This window comes from Heterodontus francisci, chromosome 2 (genome assembly GCF_036365525.1).
Source record: "Heterodontus francisci isolate sHetFra1 chromosome 2, sHetFra1.hap1, whole genome shotgun sequence".
Taxonomy (NCBI): Eukaryota; Metazoa; Chordata; class Chondrichthyes; order Heterodontiformes; family Heterodontidae; genus Heterodontus; species Heterodontus francisci.
The window spans coordinates 123,078,168-123,096,860 of NC_090372.1; the positions used below are offsets into that span (position 1 = coordinate 123,078,168).

Genomic DNA, 18,693 nt, shown 5'->3' on the forward strand with positions numbered 1-18,693 from the left:
AACATACCTGAACTTGCAGGGCTATGGACCAGGTGCTGGAAGCTGGGATTAGAATGGGCGGCTAGTTTTTTCGGCTGGCACAGACACGATGGGCTGAATGGCGGCCTCCTGTGCCATAATTTTTCTGTGGTTCTATGTACACAGTTCTCTATTCATGCAGCTACCAGATGCCCCATAGATGGCACTGTGCCATTCGGATGTTTGGCTGCCAATAACTTGCTGTGTAAAACCCCGTGCAAGTCTAATGAATAGCTGGTGCCATTCATTTGAAGCTCACAGCAGAATCTGGCCCATACTAGGTTCCAACAACCTGGTGACACTGGCTCTGCAACAGCAAATAATTTTGATTAGTCTTAAAAATCATATGTCTTTCTTTAACAGTGTTGATGGGCTATTTGATTATAACAGGCAGTGTACCTAAACCAAATCTATCTTCGTGTAAGGTACACACATTTCTATTTCCAGCAGCAGTCACAAATTAGTGGTCAGAATTGGGTATTCTAGCTAACATTTTTTTTCCCTCATCCCTAGCCCAGGAACATCGAAGACAATTATAGGGAGTTTACTGTTGCCCTGGTTGAGAGCCAATTCAACATAGTCTTGAGGATCAAACTTCAGTTACACCTTAGATAAACCCAGCTGAGCCATTAAGCAAGCTGTAAAATAAGCTTTAACCCATCTTTTCTGCCTTTGGCAAGATCAGTATTAGTGGATTTGATCCAATTACCCCCAACTTTCATTCCTGACCCCTATGCTAGCTGACGTTGTAAATGGTTCTCTTACCTTGGGTACTTAACCACTTCCTTTCAAAATTGGCATCATCAATCCCCTCCTCAAAAAAAAAAAATCCTCATTTGTTTTTTCTTCTCTCTTAACTCAGCCATTGCTAAGTGTACAGGGCACAATTTCAAAATTTGTAGACGACACCAAACTTGGAAGTATTGTGAATTGTAAGGCGGATATAAACTTCAAGAGGACATAGACAGGATGGTGGAATGGGTGGACAAGTGGCAGATGAAATTTAATACAGAAAAGTGTGAAGTGATTCATTTTTGTAGGAAAAGCGAGAAGAAGCAATGCAAATTAAAGGGTACAATTCTAAAGGGGTGCAGGAGCATAGGGACGTGTGTGCAGACATGCGAATTAGGAGCATAGGTAGGCCATTCGGCCCCTCGGGTCTGCTCCGCCATTCAAGAACACCATAGCTGATCTGTTTGTGTCTCGAATTCCACACTCCTATCTATCTCCGATAACCTTTGTTTCCCTCGCCGAACAAGATTCTATCTACCTCCGCCTTAAAAATATTCAATGACCCTGCCTCCACCACCTTCTGAGGCAGAGTTCCAAAGTCTCACAACCTTCAGAAAACATTTCTCCTCATCTCTGTCCTAAAAGAGCGACCCATAGTTTTAAAACAGTGCCTCCTAGTTCTGGACTCACCCACAAGAGGAAACATCCTTTCCACGTCAAGATGATTCAGGATCTTATATACATCAATCAAGTCTCCCCTCTTCTAAACTCCAGTGAAAATAAACCCAGTCTGTCCAACCTTTCCTCATAACGCAACCCATTCATTCCAGGTATCAATGCAGTAAACCTCCTCTGAACCGCCTCCAATGCATTTACATCCTTCCTTAAATAAGGACACCAAATACACAGTATTCAAGATGTGGTCTCACCAATGACTTGTATAATTGAAGCATCACATCCTTCCTTGTTTTTTTCAATTCCTGTCATAATAAGAATAGCATTCTATTTAGCCGACTTTATGACTTGCTGTGGCTCATGTGCTAGAACACCTAGATCCATCTGCACTTTGGAATTCTGCAGTCGTTTTCCTTAAGAAATATTCTGCTTTTTTAATTATTCCTGCCAAAATGAGTGAACAACTTCACATTTTCCCACATTATACTCATCTGTCAGATTTTTGCCCACTCGCTCAACCTACCTATATCGGTCTGCAACCTCCTTATATCCTCTTCACAACATACTTTCCTACCAACTTTGTGTCATCTGCAAATTTAGCTACCAAGCCATCGCTCCCTTCATCTAAGTCATTGATATAAATTGTAAAAAGTTGAGGCCCATCACAGACCCCTGCGTGACTCCACTCGTCACATCCTGCCAATCAGGAAAGGATCCATTTCTGCAAACTCTGTTTTCTGCCAGCAAGCCAATCTTCTATCCATGCTAATATGTTACTCGCTACACCATGAGCTCCTACTTTGCTCAATAACCTTTTATGAGGCACCTTGCCAATTGCCTTCTGGAAATCCAAGTACAGTACATCAACGGGCTCCCCTTTATCCGCAGCAGATGTCATTCCTTCAAAGAAATTCAATAAATTGGTTAAACAATTATAGAATATACCTAGGGCTATATGTGCACAAAGGTTGCAAGGAAAGTTGAAAACGCAGTTAATAAAGCATATGGGATGCTGGGATTTATAAGTAGGGGCGTAAAGTACAAGAGCAAGGAAATTACGTCATACCTGTATAAGAACACTGCCTCGGCCTCAACTGGCATATTGTGTCCAGTTCTGGGCACCACACTTAAGAAGGATGTGAAAGCGTTAGAGTGGGTGCAGAAAAGATTCACGAGAATGGTTCCAGGGATGAAGCACTTCAGTTATGTGGATAGAGTGGAGAAGCTGGGCCTGTTCTCCTTGGAGAAGAGAAGATTAAGGGGGGATTTGATAGAGGTGTTCAAAATCATGGGTCTGGACAGAGTCAGTAGAGAGAAACTGTTCCCATTGGTCAAAGGATCCAGAACCAGAGGACACTGATTTAAGGTGATTGGCAGAAGAACCAGAGGCAACATAAGGAAAAACTTTTTTACGCAGCAAGTGATTAGGAGCTGGAATGGTCTGCCTGAGAGTGTGGTGGAGACAGATTCAATCGAGGTCTTCAAAAGAGAATTGGACAAAAAATTTGCAGACTATGGGGAAAAAGGCCAGGGAATGGGGCTAGGTGAGTTGCTCTTGCAGAGAGCTGGCACAGGCACGATGGGCAGAATGACCTCCTGTGCTGTAACCATTCGATAATTCTATGATCTCCGTAACATTGCCCGTCTCTGCCCCTGCCTCACCTCATCTGCTGCTGGAGATTTCAGCCATGCCTTTGTCCCACCTATACGCTCCTTTTCTAGTGCTCACCAAGCCAGCCTCCCATGCTCCATATACATTAACTTGTCCAAAGTTCTGCTGCCAGTGTCCTAATCTATAACGCCACTCATCCATCAGCCCTGTCCTACTGACCTATATCATGTGTTGACATTAGCTCAGTGGTAGCACTCTCACCTCTAGTCCAAAAAGGTATGCTTCCCTTAGGGTACCCCAAAGCACTTTACAGCCAATAAAGTACTTTTGACGTGTAGTCGCTGTTGTAATTTAAGAAACGTGGTCGCTAATTTACACAGTAAGCTCTCACAAATGGCAGTGAAATAAATAATTGGGTCAACTGTTTTAATTGTTGGATGAAGGATAAATATTGGCCTGGGAACCAGGAGAACTCCCCTGTTCTTTCAATAGTGCCATTGGGTCTTTGCATCCATCTAAGAGGACCTTGGCTTAGCATCTCATCCAAAACTTGACACCTTTGACAATGCAGCACTTCCTCAGTATAACAGTGAGTGTCAGCCTGGATTATGTGCTCAAGTTTCTAGAGTGGGATTTGACAACCTTCTGACTGAGGCAAGAGTACTACCACTGAACCACAGCTGACAACCTAAAAGATGACCTGGCTTCTAGCAGAGAACAGTGTTGATTCATTAACCTCTGGGTTATGAGCACAGCAAGCTTCCACTGTACCACTCTGTTCAGATATCTCGGGTGCTAATCTGTCAATCACTTGGAATCTTTAAATTCCTCTTCGCTGTTCCTAAGTGTTTATGTTTTTATGTATGTTTTTCACAGGCGAGTAGCAGATGCTTTAAATATTAACCCTGCCTCAGATCCATTTCACATTCGCAGTTCAGGGTCTAAATACAGTGACAGTCTGAAGGAAGATGCAAGGTAGGCAATGATTGGTGATTGTAGGCATTGAAAATCAAGTGTGGACATATGACCACCAATTTTAAAACTGTACCTGAATATATGACATCCTGGCTACAAAGCAGATGGATTAATCAGTATTGATAGATATTTCATGCTGCTACAATGCCAGTGAAACCTCGATGGTGACTCGCTGCATTAACTTGACAAATAATACTCATGGCTAAATGTATAATTTTTGCAGCTCGCAAATAGTGGCAGAAAATGTAGGAGTTACACAGGTGATCAGTGAGCAACAGCCAAAGTTTTGATGAAAGCCCTCACACTGTGCTGATGAGTCTCACCTGAAACAAATTGCATTTTCAAATGTTTGATCTTCGAGGGTAGATGGTGATGTTGTGGTAGTGTCACTGGGCTAGTAATCCGTAGGCCCCATGGATTCAAATCCCACTACAGCAGCTAGTGGAATTTAACTTCACTTATAAAAATCTGGAATTGAAAGCTAATCTCAGTAATGGTGCCATGAAACTATCGATTGTTGTAAAAATCCATCTGGTTCACGAATGTCCTTTAGGGAAGGAAATCTGCTGTCCTTACCTGGTTTGGCCTATATGTGAGTCCAGACCCACAGCAATGTGGTTGACTCTTAACTGCCCACTGAAGTGGCCCAGCAAGCCACTCAGTTGTCAAAGGAAATTAGGGCAGGGCAACAAACGCTGGCCTTGCCAGCAACGCCCACATTCCATGAAAGAATCAAAAAAAATCCAACATTTTCTGTTTTTATTTTAGATATCCAGCTTTAATGGTCCTTGTGTTTTTAAAACCAATAGTTTGGTTTTTCATTTTCCTTGGGGACCCACACATTTCTTGCCATAGATAACAGCAGCATTGCTATTTGCTCAAGGATGTTTTGTTCATAAGTTAACTTGCTCATGTTTTTGTGAGTTGTCAATACAGTGCCATTCCTCAAAAAACTATTTCCCCTTACTGCAGTGCAGTTAAAGTGTGCTCTTTGAGCTTTCGATTTTCTTTTCCAAAATTGAAAAACCTAAAGTTTACCTTGTGGTGATTCTTCATTCCATTTATTTTACTGAAAAGATTTAAGAAAATGCACCTACCCCACATTTTGTGAATAACTGTGTGTGGTGAAATTGTAATGGTTTTTGTATTCATGGAGGAATCTACAATCTGGGCATGTGCTGCCCACGTAGTAGGGATTAATATGAAATGATGAACAGCTATAAAAATGAACCATTGAGTGGTCAAAACTAGAGTAGAAATTTGGTCTGCCTCTTTGAAAATTATTTAATTATGTGTAATGCTGATAACTACTGAATCCATCAGTGGATGGCCTGCCCTGGAAATTTGACTTGATTAAATGTAAATTTTATGATAAACAAATATGTGTTAGCATGTTCTTAAAGATCGGAGATGATTGATGCATTAAGTCACCTGTCTGTTTTCCATTATTCCTGACTAAAGGAAAGATTTGAAATTTGTAACTGAAGTGGAAGAAATAATTAAAGCTGTTGTGGAAGCTGTCAATAAGGTTAGTACTGCAGTTAATAAAGTACCCTCAAACCCATTGCCCTCTCTGAAAGGTCTGCATGTAAAAGGGCAGAAAAAATGCAATGGTTGAAGGTTGTCTGGGGCAGAGCCAAATGCAAGGAAATGTTATCAGTGGTGTGCAACATTGCGCATGGTGCTCTTTCAGAAATGGTCACCCATCAGGGTAATAGGATATGTTGTCAAGTTTAGTAATATGCTCTCCTTCTTTTGTACCAATTGTCTCAGAAGCACAACATAAGAAATAGGAGCAAGAGTAGGCCATTTGGCCCCTCAAGCCTGCTCCACCATTCAATAAGATAATGGCTGATCTGATCATGGACTTAACTCCACTTTCCTGCCTGCTCCCCATAACCCTTTACTCCCTTGTAGATCAAAAATCTGACTCAGCCTTGAATATATTCAGTGACCCAGCCTCCACTGCTTTCTGGGGTAGAGAATTCCAAAGATTAACAAACCTCTGAGAGAAGAAATTCCTCCTCATCTCTGTCTGAAATGGGAGACCCCTTCTTTTGAAACTGCCACCCTAGTTCTAGATTCCCCCACGAGGGGAAACATCCTCTTATTGTCTACCCTGTCCAGTCCCCTCAGAATCTTGTATGTTTCAATAGGGTTGCCTCTCATTCTTCTAAACTCCAATGGGTATAGGCCCAACCTGCTCAGTCTTTCCTCATAAGGAAACCCCTTCATCCCAGGAATCAGCCTAGTGAACCCTCTCTGAACTGCCTCCAATGCAAGTATATCCCTCCTTAAATAAGGAGACCAAACTGTACGCAGTAATCTAGATGTGGTCACACCAATGCCCAGTACTGTCGTAGCTAGACTTCCTTCCCAACTTTTATACTCCATCCCCCTTGCAGTAAAGGTCAACATTCCATTTGCCTTCCTAATTACCTGCATGCTATCATTTTGTAATTTATGTACAAGGAATCAGAATGGTAGATGACATTTAAATAAAGAGAAAAAGTGATGGTAGATTCACATAAGGTCAAATCCTGCACTGCAGATTTCTACCACTAATCAAGGTTATTACACTCTGACCATTAACACCTATTGAAAATACAAGCAGATATTCAGAAGATAAAAGTCAGAGACTGCAATAACCACCTTACAATTTTCTAAACTAAAGACCAGAAAAAAAATCATAAAATCATGTAGTACTGTGCTGTGGTATGAAGTGATGAGCCACAGCTCTTGGTGGTGTGACTCAGTTTTTAAAAACTTTGGGGTTATTTTGGCAAAAGGGTGAAAACAGGCACTAAATGGGTGCTGTGCTAATAAGAAATGCCTGTTTGAAAATCTGGTTTTAGTATGCAATTTTGGTTCTAATTGGTGATTATCATAATTTAAACTTGCCTGGAGATGCTAAAGCACACACCTACAGGTTTAACACTCAAGTGCTGATTAGACATGATTTTTGTTACAGTATTTGTGGGCTCCAATCAGTGAAGCTCTGAAATATGCTGACACAGAAGCATGTTTCAAAATGGCGCAGGAAGCGAGTGAGAGAATCCGCAGGTTCTTGGACGCAGCACTGGAGGACCTAGGGGAGGAGGTCCAGAGGAGAATGTTGTCTGTACCCAAAGGAGGGAAGATGTCCATCTTGCACTCCTGTCCCTCTGTGCTGCAGCAGCTAGTGATGCTACTTGGCCTTATGGTGTCCTCCCATTCCTCCTGCAGACCAAGGGGGAATCACTAGCAAGATGCTGATGACCAAGCACCGGTGACTTCTATAAGGTAGAATAGCAGAGCACTCTTTTTAGGTGAAGTCCTCAGAATTTCCAGAATAGATGTTGAAATCTTGATACAGTCCCAGAAAGATGTGTTTCAATAGTCCTCTTCAAACCTTCAGCAGCAAGTGAACAGTAAAAGGTGATATACTTTTAAGTAGGACTCAATCCTCTGCAATACTCGTAGTTGCCTGATCATTATTGAGGAAGGGCATCAGGTCAAGTGCTAGCCACAAAATGCTGTGCAACCTCCTTAGGAAGTACTAGCAGGCAATTTAAGTGGCAGTGAGCCCCTTAATGATCTTCTCGGTGGCCATTCCTAATGCAAGATTTAATTCCTTTACCAAGATGGCATCTTGCACTAAACACTGGGTAAATTGCCATTTCAGTTCAAGGCCCCATTTTGTTCACCTCGGAGGCTCTTTAGTGCCTAAAGTATCTTAGGAAAATCGTCCCTTAGAGTTTCTATTCCTTCCTAGCCGCCTGCGGCAAACACAAGGGGAGATTGAGTACTCTCCTGGAGAGAGAAAATGGGGAAAGCCACTGTAATTTATTTCCTATTGGCTCTTGGAAAATCACATATGCCAAGGCTTTGAGAATGGGCTGTCTTGATGCCCTTTGAGTGAGCTAATGGTATATGACAGTTGGAGAAAATAACTTGCCGAATTGTCTTGTTAATCTATTGAAAACTGCAGCAATATTTCCACTCTTCCCTGACTAATTGAAAAAGGTACCAAGTTAAAGTACAGCAGTGAAGATAAATACAGGTAAGCACTAACTTTTTTTTTATGTCTGGAAATACTAAAATGGTTTCCTTTTTTATCAGGGAAAACAGCAGAAGAAAAGCCATTGCTATCCCCCCATGAATCGGGAACATCGCAGGGTCATCCATGAGCTGGCTGAAGTCTATGGTGTTGAAAGTGTCAGCTATGACAGTGAGCCCAAGCGGAATGTTGTTATCACTGCTGTGAAGTGAGTGTTGAGGGTGTTAAAGCTGGTTTTAAAATTACATTTTTTTCTCTTTCCCACCTTCCTGATGCACACAAAAAAGAATGGAAATTTATTTTTCTGTTCATATTTATTTGCATAGGGATCAGTTAGCTCAGTGAAAATGATACTTATCTTGGAGCATGGCTACCCGACCCGATATGTGTCGGGTTCGGGTCGGGTCGCTCCTCCGGGTCCGGCATTTGGGCTCGGGTCGGACACAGTGGCAAGTGCTGTCTTTTGGTCAGGGAGGGAAAGGGAAGTAAGAGTAAGTTTCATTAATTTCCAGTAGTTGAATCGGATCGGGCGCGGGAAAAAACCAAAGGACTCGGGCCATGACAGGTCGGTCCCGGGTCGGGTTTAAATTGTATACCGGAGCAGGCCTTTTACTTATTTTTTCCTTTTCAGGGAAAATCCAGCATGCGTTTGTTTGATAACTCTTAAAAGATTCTATGTGAAATGAGTTTTGACACTTGTCCCTACTGGCCATTGGCCCACAGCACAAAACTTCCCTAATTCAGCAATGATTGGCAATCACACATGCCACAGGAAGATTGCTGTCAGAAATGGAAAAATGTTGTGTGGGTATAGAAGGCACTCTTCTGAGGTTAGGACTGAGGCACATTGTTAATGGATTAAGAACAGTTTGACGGGCCATTTATTTCATTGCTGTCTGACAGACCTTGCCATAAACAAGTCTGGTGTAAGACTGGGGTTGTCTACAGACCTTATAACAGTGATGCAGTAGCAGTCTGCATAAGTAGGGGAGATAAGGAGCTTTTTGAAAAAGCAGGGTGGTTATAATGGGAGATTTTAATTTTCACAGACCAAACAAAACAGCTTGAGTCCCAAAAGCAGCGAATTCCTTAAGTCTGGGTGCTAAGAAATAATAGTGAAGAGGCTGCCAGTCTAAAGGTTAATGCTAATATTGTCTCGTGTGTACTAGACCTTCCACACTATAAGTGGAATTGTAAAAGTAGCCACTTAAATTAATTTTATTCACTTACACTCACATTGGTTCTTTCAGTCTGGTAAACCATTTGAAAGAGATTTCTGTAAAAGCAAAATACTGCAGATGCTGAAAAAACTGAAATGAAAACAGAAAGTGCTAGAAATACTCAGGTCAGGCAGCATCTGTGGAGAGAAAAGTAGAGTTAACGCTTCAAGTCTGTGACCTTTTCATCAGGTTCTGATGAAAGGTTCAGGACCTGAAACATTAACTCTGCTTCTCTCTCCACAGATGCTGCCTGACCTGCTGAGTATTTCCAGCACTTTGTATTTATGCAAGAGATTGCTACCTGGTTATATTTTGTGCTAAAACACAGAATTTGATCATGCCTTATTTTGTAGCTTTATCTCATTGGGCTATTTCAATATATCACATTTCTTCCCAGAGGAAAATCGCTGTGTCCAAATGTGTCACTGACTTCACTGATTGAAAGAGAGATGGCAATAAGACCACCACCACCAATTGCCCATTACAGACAACAGGCACTTAAGTAAGTATCATGATGAGAGCCAACTTCAGTCTGGCAACCGTGATTTCACAGGAAAGAATTCTTTCCTGATGCAAAACCAAGCTAAATTGTTAACGAAGGACACTCAGTATGTAAAATAATATATTCTTTTGGCATCCTCTGTACATTACTGGAGCCAAACCAGAGATGAATCGCAGAAAGATGATTTCCCTTTAAGGCATTTCCAACATCTGCTTCATATGCAGGTGGCACTGATGCTAAAAAGAAAATGACACGTATGTGATGGTAGGCTGTTTGAAAATCCTCCTAGACTCGAGCGCTGCTGGATTGATTTTCAGATGATATGGAGGGTGTTGAAAGAAGAAAGATTATGTACCTTGCATGATTTTAATTTTTGAGGATATCTGCTAAGCATTGCATTTCCACTTGGCCATCTCCCAGAGTCTTACTTGGGATGAACAAGATATTAATTTGGAATCATCAATATACAAAATAAATTCCAATTTGTATGCGAGGCTCCTGTAATCTGCAAGAACCATCTGGATCAGTGCTGCTTGACATCACCCTTCTCAGGTTTTCCTAGAATAGGATCCATGCCATAATGTTGCACTTGATGACCTGTTAAGAAATTTGTGAGGGAGAATCAAATTCAATCTAAAAAGTGTTAAGCTAAGTGTAGCAGAGCCTGGGTTTAATGTGCAGTGCTTGCAAATACATCTTAAGCTTAACATTTGTTCATCTCATTCTACGAACAAGAACTCTGGATCCTCAGAAGCCAAGTATTTAATTAGAGATCTCTTGTAACTTCTTGGATTGATGGGTATAGTAGTTTAGTGGGTATGTTACTAGGCTGGTCCAGAGGCCTAGACTAATCAATGAATGTGCGTTCAAATTCCATCATAGCAGTTTGAGAATTTGAATTGCATTTTAGAAATCTGGAAATAAAAAGCTGGTACCAATAAAGCATGGACAATAAATGCTGGCCTTCCATCAGCGCCCACGTCCCCTGAATCCATTAAAAGAAAGAAAGTGGTCATAAAGCTGTTGGATTGTCAGAAAAACCCAACTGGTTCGTTAATTCCCTTTCTAAGGGAAGCAATTCTGCCATCCTTTATGGCTGTATTCCCACACCAATGTGATTGATTCTTAACTGCCTTCTAAATGGCATAGCAAATTCTGGGCAACTATGGATGGGCAGTAAATGCCAGTCTTGCCAGCAATGCTGATATCCTAATATTTTTAAAAAGACACCTTTTTAGCCTATAAAACTCTTAAGTTAAACAACTTTGCAACAGAGCAGATCTCCCTTTCTGACCTGGATTTGAAACCTGTGGTGCAGAATTGATAGGTAGTGACAGAAGCCTCTTCTTGCCAAATGTGTCGTTAGGCTTGCCAGTGCTCTTTACAGAACTAATTTAACAGCTGCATCTTTTCAATTAGCCTGGAATTCTAAATTGCTGAAATGGTGAATTTTGTTGATGCAAAGCTCAATTTAGAAGGAACATTGCTTCAAGAAAGACTACAATGATATGGCGTTATCTGTGTAGCCTGTCTTAAAATAATTAAAACCTGGTGTATTTTTAAATATGTCCAGTGTTGTGATCCTGTCATTTTTTTTCTCCGGGAAGAATGTAGTGTGCCTTTAAGGCTGGAAAGGGAGCAGTACTGCTTTAAGGCAACAAGCTCTGGAGACTGAGTCAAAGAATGCATTCTCGTTGCCGGGATACAGCCATTCGGAGAACGAGCTCCAGAGACTGAGTCAAAGAGTGCATTTTTGTTGCCATAGGATACAGCCACTCAGGACCAAAGACACGAGATACATTGTTGCCAATTGATGTTTGAAACTAGTTAAAACGGGATTTTGGACACAGTTAACAGAGACACAGACAGACAGCTGGACCGCATATGACTGAAGGAAATGAGAGCTCTCTCTTGGTTTATTTAAACCCAATTTATTATACTGTCAGAATTTGGATGTTAAGCCAGATTAATTTCTTAAGAAAATAACCAAATTCCTTTAATTACTGAACTGTAATTGTTGAAATTCATCACTGGAAAAGAGCATCAATTCAACCGCTGAATTAGACTATGAACTGTTCTACTGTTGAACCTTTTTCCCCCCCATCGGACGGCTGTGAGGATTACAAGCAACCTTGGACTATTGCACATTGGAAGATTTCACTTTGGCAGGAGTGTAAATATGCAAGGATTCTAATTGTTTTTCTATTTTAAATGTTATTTATATCTTAGTGTTTAAAAATTTAGTTTTCTAATTAAACAATTAATGTTTAGTTTAGAGATACAGCATTGAAACAGGCCCTTTGGCCCACCGAGTCTGTGCTGACCATCAACCACCCATTTATACTAATGCTACACTAATCCCATATTCCTACCACATCCCCACCTGTCCCTATATTTCCCTACCACCTACCTACACTGGGGGCAATTGCTAATGGCCAATTTACCTATCAACCTGCAAGTCTTTGGCATGTGGGAGGAAACCGGAGCACCTGGAGGAAACCCACGCAAACACAGGGAGAATTTGCAAACTCCACACAGGCAGTACCCAGAATTGAACCCGGGTCACTGGAGCTGTGAGACTGCGGTGCTAACCACTGTGCCGCCCATGTGTTGATCTATAGACATCCGGTTTGGTTAGCCATATTCGGAAGTTAATAGATGGTACAATTTGGCTGGGTCTTTAATTTGGAAAGTTTAAAATGATATGTTAGGCAATCTGTGGAGGGACGGGATTGAATTAAGTGCATTTTTCCCACCACAATCAGAATCGTATATTTTGATTGGGGGCTTTGACTTGAGTGGTCGGTCGTAACACCAGTTTTAAAATTGTGCCTGCATGTATACTGAAATTACAACAAAATATATACTACAACATGAGAGGTGTCTTGATGTTTTCTCCCCTCCACTTTCAGATTCTTAATCTTGCAATCATATTTCAGCAACAAAAAATTAAGTAGTGTTTATCTAAATGTAGAGTAATGAAAATATTGAAACTTTCAATATATAGTACATAATGGGATGTGTCATGAAAACCCTATATGTCAAAGGAAGTATTAATTTAATCGGTTGGAAAATTGCATTAGACTTTTACTGGAATTTCTTGCAAGTAACTTTTTTAAAAGTAAACTGGCAACCAAGATAGCCACTGCAATTTGCATTTGAAACACCAAAAGATCAGACTGGAGATGGCAAGTCTGATCCAACCTAGCCAGAACAATGGGGTTCTCTCAGTGATTAAGTTATCTGGAATGGCCTTATCAGCATGGTCGTCGGGGCCATCTACACCCATTGACTTTGAAAGAGCCAACCCCCCCCCCCCCCCCCCCACCCCGGCCCCAAGTGTGACTGGACAGCTTGAAGTGCAGCACCTTGAATCTCAGAAGATTCCAGCAAACCTCATTAAAACAACAAAGGGGCTTGACTGTGTCATGTGACTGCCTGCGCAGCTCTGGAGAGACTAAGCTTTGTCACATAGAAAGCAGACAGGAGTAACTGAAAAGGCATCAGCGAAGCAGATCTCTCTCTCTCTCTCTCCCTTCCCCCTTCCCCCTTCTCCCCAGCAAAGATCAAGAGAAGACCTGGGTGCAACTGGGAAAGCCCCTCAAGCATCGTACAGACTGCCACAGCCGGCAACCAGAGGACAAGAATCAAACCCCTCTTCTGCCTTCAGGAGCCCTGAGAGAAGCCCACAACCATGCATGTGGCCCAGCGAGTACCTCAGGACTATAATTTCAACTGAGGACGATGGGACTAAGATACCATGTTCAAATTCCATTTATTACAGACTTTAATCCAACCACCAAATCTTGTTTTCCTCTGTAATCTATTTGTGTGTGTGACTCTTGTGTGAATGTATAGCATATTTTTAGTAATTTTAACCAGGTTAGAGTGTTAAGAGTAATAAACTTATATCTTTCTTGTTGAAACTCAAGAAAACCTGTCTGATTTGGTTCTTTTGCAATTACATTAGAGGGACAGGAGCAAGCACTCAAAGTTCAATCACTGTTTATAAAAAGATAAACCCTGTTGCAGTGAAGCCAGAGAAGGGGCGAAAGGGGAGCCTAAGGACACCCCCGCCCCCCCCCCCCCCCTCCTCCTCACCTGGCCGTGACAGATGGAATTATGTGATGCATAAGCAGGTCAAGCTTGCATGTTGTGATGTATTCATTGTTGACTGGAAGTGCACAAATTAAAATAATTTTCTGTAATCTTGCAGGATTGACAATGGAACAGTCGCCCTGCAAAAGCCATTCAAGGAAGAACCGATCATTGATTATTTTGATGTACAGGACTAGAAGAGCACTTTAAATACATTTGGAGTTTAGATCACGCATCCTCTAGAAATTAAGAGGATGAGAAATAACTTGATCAGTAGTGAACTAAAAGGAATCGGTGAAGATTTATAAGGAGATACAATTGTGTCAATCTATAAACTTCAATTCAATCTGCATAACAAAGTGAGATGCTAGTCTCTGCTGTAGGATATCACGGTTGCATGAGATAAACACAAAAGAAATTAAAACAAAATCTGCGGAATGAGTTATATATACCATGCATTCCATCAGCTGTTGTGTTGCTGCTGTAGACAGTGCTGAACAAATTGTTTTCCCTTTGGTTTGTCTTTGAAAGAAATCAACTTCAGCGTGGTGATAAAGGTGGTTGTGTAATAATTGCACTCAATAAAGGTGAAATAAATCTCAACAGATATAATTTATGCTGTCTTTCAATGTTAGTTGTGTGTAAATGCACTTTCTTTGTAGGCTTAACTATTACAGTGAGATTAGTTGCAGGCAGTTGGAACACCAGATTGACCCTGTCTGTGAAACCTCCTCCTCTCCGACTTGTTACATTTTTATTTAAATGCTATCTCGGTTACTGATTCAGGAAGCCCAGCTGAGAGCCTTTGCTGAGACATTAGATAATATCCCTTTTGGATTTGACTTTTTATTTTCCACCAATCCCAACCTCTCCCTCCTGAAGCTTTTGATATATACTTCAGTATTGTCATGCTCCTCTTGCTCAATGTGGGAGCTCAGGGACATGGCTGATGTCCCTGACTCCTTCACGTGCAGGAAGTGTGTCCAACTGCAGCTCTTGTTAGACCGCATGACGGCTCTCGAGCTGCGGATGGACTCACTTTGGAGCGTGCGCGATGCTGAGGAGGTCGTGGATAGCACGTTTAGTGAATTGGTCACACCGCAGATTAGGATTGCTGAGGGAGAAAGGGAATGGGTGACCAAAAGGCAGAGAAAGAGCAGGAAGGCAGCGCAGGAGTCCCCTGCGGTCATCTCCCTCCAAAACAAGTATACCGTTTTGGATACTGTTGAGGGAGATGGCTCACCAGGGGAAGGCAGCAGTAGCCAGGTTCATGGCACCGTGGCTGGCTCTGCTGTTCAGAAGGGCGGGAAAAAGAGTGGAAGGGCTATAGTCGTAGGGGATTCGATTGTAAGGGGAGTAGATAGGCGGTTCTGTGGTCGAAAACGAGGCTCCCGAATGGTATGTTGCCTCCCAGGTGCACGGGTCAGGGATGTCTCAGATCGGCTGCAGAACATTCTAAAGGGGGAGGGTGAACAGCCAGTTGTCGTTGTGCACATAGGCACCAATGATATAGGTAAAAAACGGGATGAGGTCCGACAAGAAGAGTTTAGGGAGTTAGGAGCCAAGTTAAAAAGTAGGACCTCAGAGGTAGTAATCTCAGGATTGCTACCAGTGCCACGTGATAGAGTAAAAATGAAAGAATAGTCAGGATGAATGCGTGGCTTGAGAGATGGTGCAGGAAGGAGGGGTTCAGATTTTTGGGACATTGGGACCGGTTCTGGGGGAGGTGGGACTATTACAAATTGGACGGTCTACACCTGGGCCGGACTGGAACCAATGTCCTTGGGGGTGCTTTTGCTAACGCTGTTGGGGAGGGTTTAAACTAATGTGGCAGGGGGATGGGAACCAATTGAGGAGGTCAGTTGACAGTAAGGAGGTAGTAACAAAAGACTGTAAGGAACTAGATAATGAAGTCAGTGTGTCTAAGGGGAAGAGCAGGCAGGGAGCAGATGATGAATGTAAAGGGACTGGTGGTCTGAGGTGCATTTGTTTTAATGCAAGAAGTGTAGTAGGTAAGGCAGATGAACTTAGGGCTTGGATTAGTACCTGGGAGTATGATGTTATTGCTATTACTGAGACTTGGTTGAGGGAAGGGCATGGTTGGGCGGCACAGTGGCGCAGTGGTTAGCACCGCAGCCTCACAGCTCCAGTGACCCGGGTTCAATTCCAGGTACTGCCTGTGTGGAGTTTGCAAGTTCTCCCTGTGTCTGCGTGGGTTTTCTCCGGGTGCTCCGGTTTCCTCCCACAAGCCAAAAGACTTGCAGGTTGGTAGGTAAATTGGCCATTATAAATTGCCACTAGTATAGGTAGGTGGTAGGGAAATATAGGGACAGGTGGGGATGTGGTAGGAATATGGGATTAGTGTAGATTCGTGTAAAATGGGTGGTTGATGGTCGGCACAGACTCGGTGGGCCGAAGGGCCTGTTTCAGTGCTGTATCTCTAAACTAAACTAAATATCCCAGGATATCGATGCTTCAGGCGGGATAGAGAGGGACGTAAAAGGGGTGGAGGAGTTGCATTACTGGTCAAAGAGGATATCACAGCTGTGCTGAAGGAGGGCACTATGGAGGACTCGAGCAGTGAGGCAATATGGACAGAACTCAGAAATAGGAAGGGTGCGGTAACAATGTTGGGGCTGTACTACAGGCCTCCCAACAGCGAGCGTGAGATAGAGGTACAAATATGTAAACAGATTATGGAAAGATGTAGGAGCAACAGGGTGGTGGTGATAGGAGATTTTAATTTTCCCAACATTGACTGGGATTCACTTAGTGTTAGAGGTCTGGATGGAGCAGAATTTGTAAGGAGCATCCAGGAGGGCTTTCTAGAGCAGTATGTAAATAGTCCAACTCGGGAAGGGGCCATACTGGACCTGGTGTTGGGGAATGAGCCCAGCCAGGTGTTTGAAGTTTCAGTAGGGGACTACTTTGGGAATAGTGATCACAATTCCGTAAGCTTTAAAATACTCGTGGACCAAAGACGAGAGTGGTCCTAAAGGAAGAGTGCTAAATTGGGGGAAGGCCAACTATACCAAAATTCGGCAGGAGCTGGGGAATGTAGATTGGGAGCAGCTGTTTGAAGGTAAATCCACATGTGATATGTGGGAGGCTTTTAAAGAGAGGTTGGTTAGCGTGCAGGAGAGACATGTTCCTGTGAAAATGAGGGAAAGAAATGGCAAGATTAGGGAACCATGGATGACAGGTGAAATTGTGAGACTAGCTAAGAGGAAAAAGGAAGCATACATAAGGTCTAGGTGGCTGATGAAAGACGAAGCTTTGAAAGAATATCGGGAATGTAAGACCAATCTGAAACGAGGAATTAAGAGGGCTAAAAGGGGTCATGAAATATCTTTAGCAAACAGGGTTAAAGAAAATCCCAAAGCCTTTTATTCATATATAAGGAGAAAGAGGGTAACTAGAGAAAGGATTGGCCCACTAAAGGACAAAGGAGGAATGTTATGCTTGGACTCAGAGAAAATGGGTGAGATTCTAAACGAGTACTTTGCATCGGTATTCACCGAGGAGAGGGACATGACGGATGTTGAGGTTAGGAACAGATGTTTGATTACTCTAGGTCAAGTCGGCATAAGGAGGGAGGAAGTGTTGGGTATTCTAAAGGGCATTAAGGTGGACAAGTCCCCAGGTCCGGATGGGATCTATCCCAGGTTACTGAGGGAAGCGAGAGAGGAAATAGCTGGGGCCTTAACAGATATCTTTGCAGCATCCTTAAACACGGGTGAGGTCCCGGAGGACTGGAGAATTGCTAATGTTGTCCCCTTGTTTAAGAAGGGTAGCAGGGATAATCCAGGTAATTATAGACTGGTGAGCCTGACGTCAGTGGTAGGGAAGCTGCTGGAGAAGATACTGAGGGATAGGATCTATTCCCATTTGGAAGAAAATGGGCTTATCAGTGATGGGCAACATGGTTTTGTGCAGGGAAGGTCATGTCTTACCAACTTAATAGAATTCTTTGAGGAAGTGACAAAGTTGATTGATGAGGGAAGGGCTGTCGATGTCATATACATGGACTTCAGTAAGGCGTTTGATAAGGTTCCCCATGGCAGGCTGATGGAGAAAGTGAAGGTGCATGGGGTCCAAGGTGTACTAGCTAGATGGATAAAGAACTGGCTGGGCAACAGGAGACAGAGAGTAGCAGTAGAGGGGAGTTTCTCAAAATGGAGACGTGTGACCAGTGGTGTTCCACAGGGATCCGTGCTGGGACCACTGTTGTTTGTGATATATATTAATGATTTGGAGGAAAGTATAGGTGGACTGATTAGCAAGTTTGCAGACGACACTAAGATTGGTGGAGTAGCAGATAGTGAAGGGGACTGTCAGAGAATACAGCAGAATATAGATAGATTGGAGAGTTGGGCAGAGAAATGGCAGATGGAGTTCAATCCTGGCAAATGCGAGGTGATGCATTTTGGAAGATCCAATTCAAGAGTGAACTATACAGTAAATGGAAAAGTCCTGGGGAAAATTGATGTCCAGAGAGATTTGGGTGTTCAGGTCCACTGTTCCCTGAAGGTGGCAACGCAGGTCAATAGAGTGGTCAAGAAGGCATACGGTATGCTTTCCTTCATCGGACGGGGTATTGAGTACAAGAGTTGGCAGGTCATGTTACAGTTGTATAGGACTTTGGTTCGGCCACATTTGGAATACTGCGTGCAGTTCTGGTCGCCACATTACCAAAAGGATGTGGATGCTTTGGAGAGGGTGCAGAGGAGGTTCACCAGGATGTTGCCTGGTATGGAGGGCGCTAGCTATGAAGAGAGGTTGAGTAGATTAGGATTGTTTTCATTAGAAAGACGGAGGTTGA

The 18,693-nt window shown here is 42.7% G+C and overlaps 1 protein-coding gene across 4 annotated transcripts in view; it reads left to right on the forward strand.

Annotated features, from left to right (window-relative positions):
- Nucleotides 1-14,474, forward strand: part of nfx1 (nuclear transcription factor, X-box binding 1) — a 102,895-nt gene extending 88,421 nt beyond the window's left edge. For 3 of the 4 annotated variants that reach the window (XM_068010051.1, XM_068010061.1, XM_068010079.1), the window contains exons 20-24: nt 3,914-4,012; nt 5,474-5,540; nt 8,114-8,259; nt 9,669-9,773; nt 13,990-14,474. In XM_068010051.1, the coding sequence (XP_067866152.1) occupies nt 3,914-4,012; nt 5,474-5,540; nt 8,114-8,259; nt 9,669-9,773; nt 13,990-14,068 (496 nt within the window). In that variant the 3' untranslated portion in view covers nt 14,069-14,474. Of the gene's footprint in view, nt 1-3,913; nt 4,013-5,473; nt 5,541-8,113; nt 8,260-9,668; nt 9,774-11,380; nt 13,026-13,989 lie in introns of those variants that run through there. The other variant, XM_068010070.1, reaches the window with a different exon arrangement.
- The last annotated feature ends 4,219 nt before the right edge of the window (nt 14,475-18,693 follow it).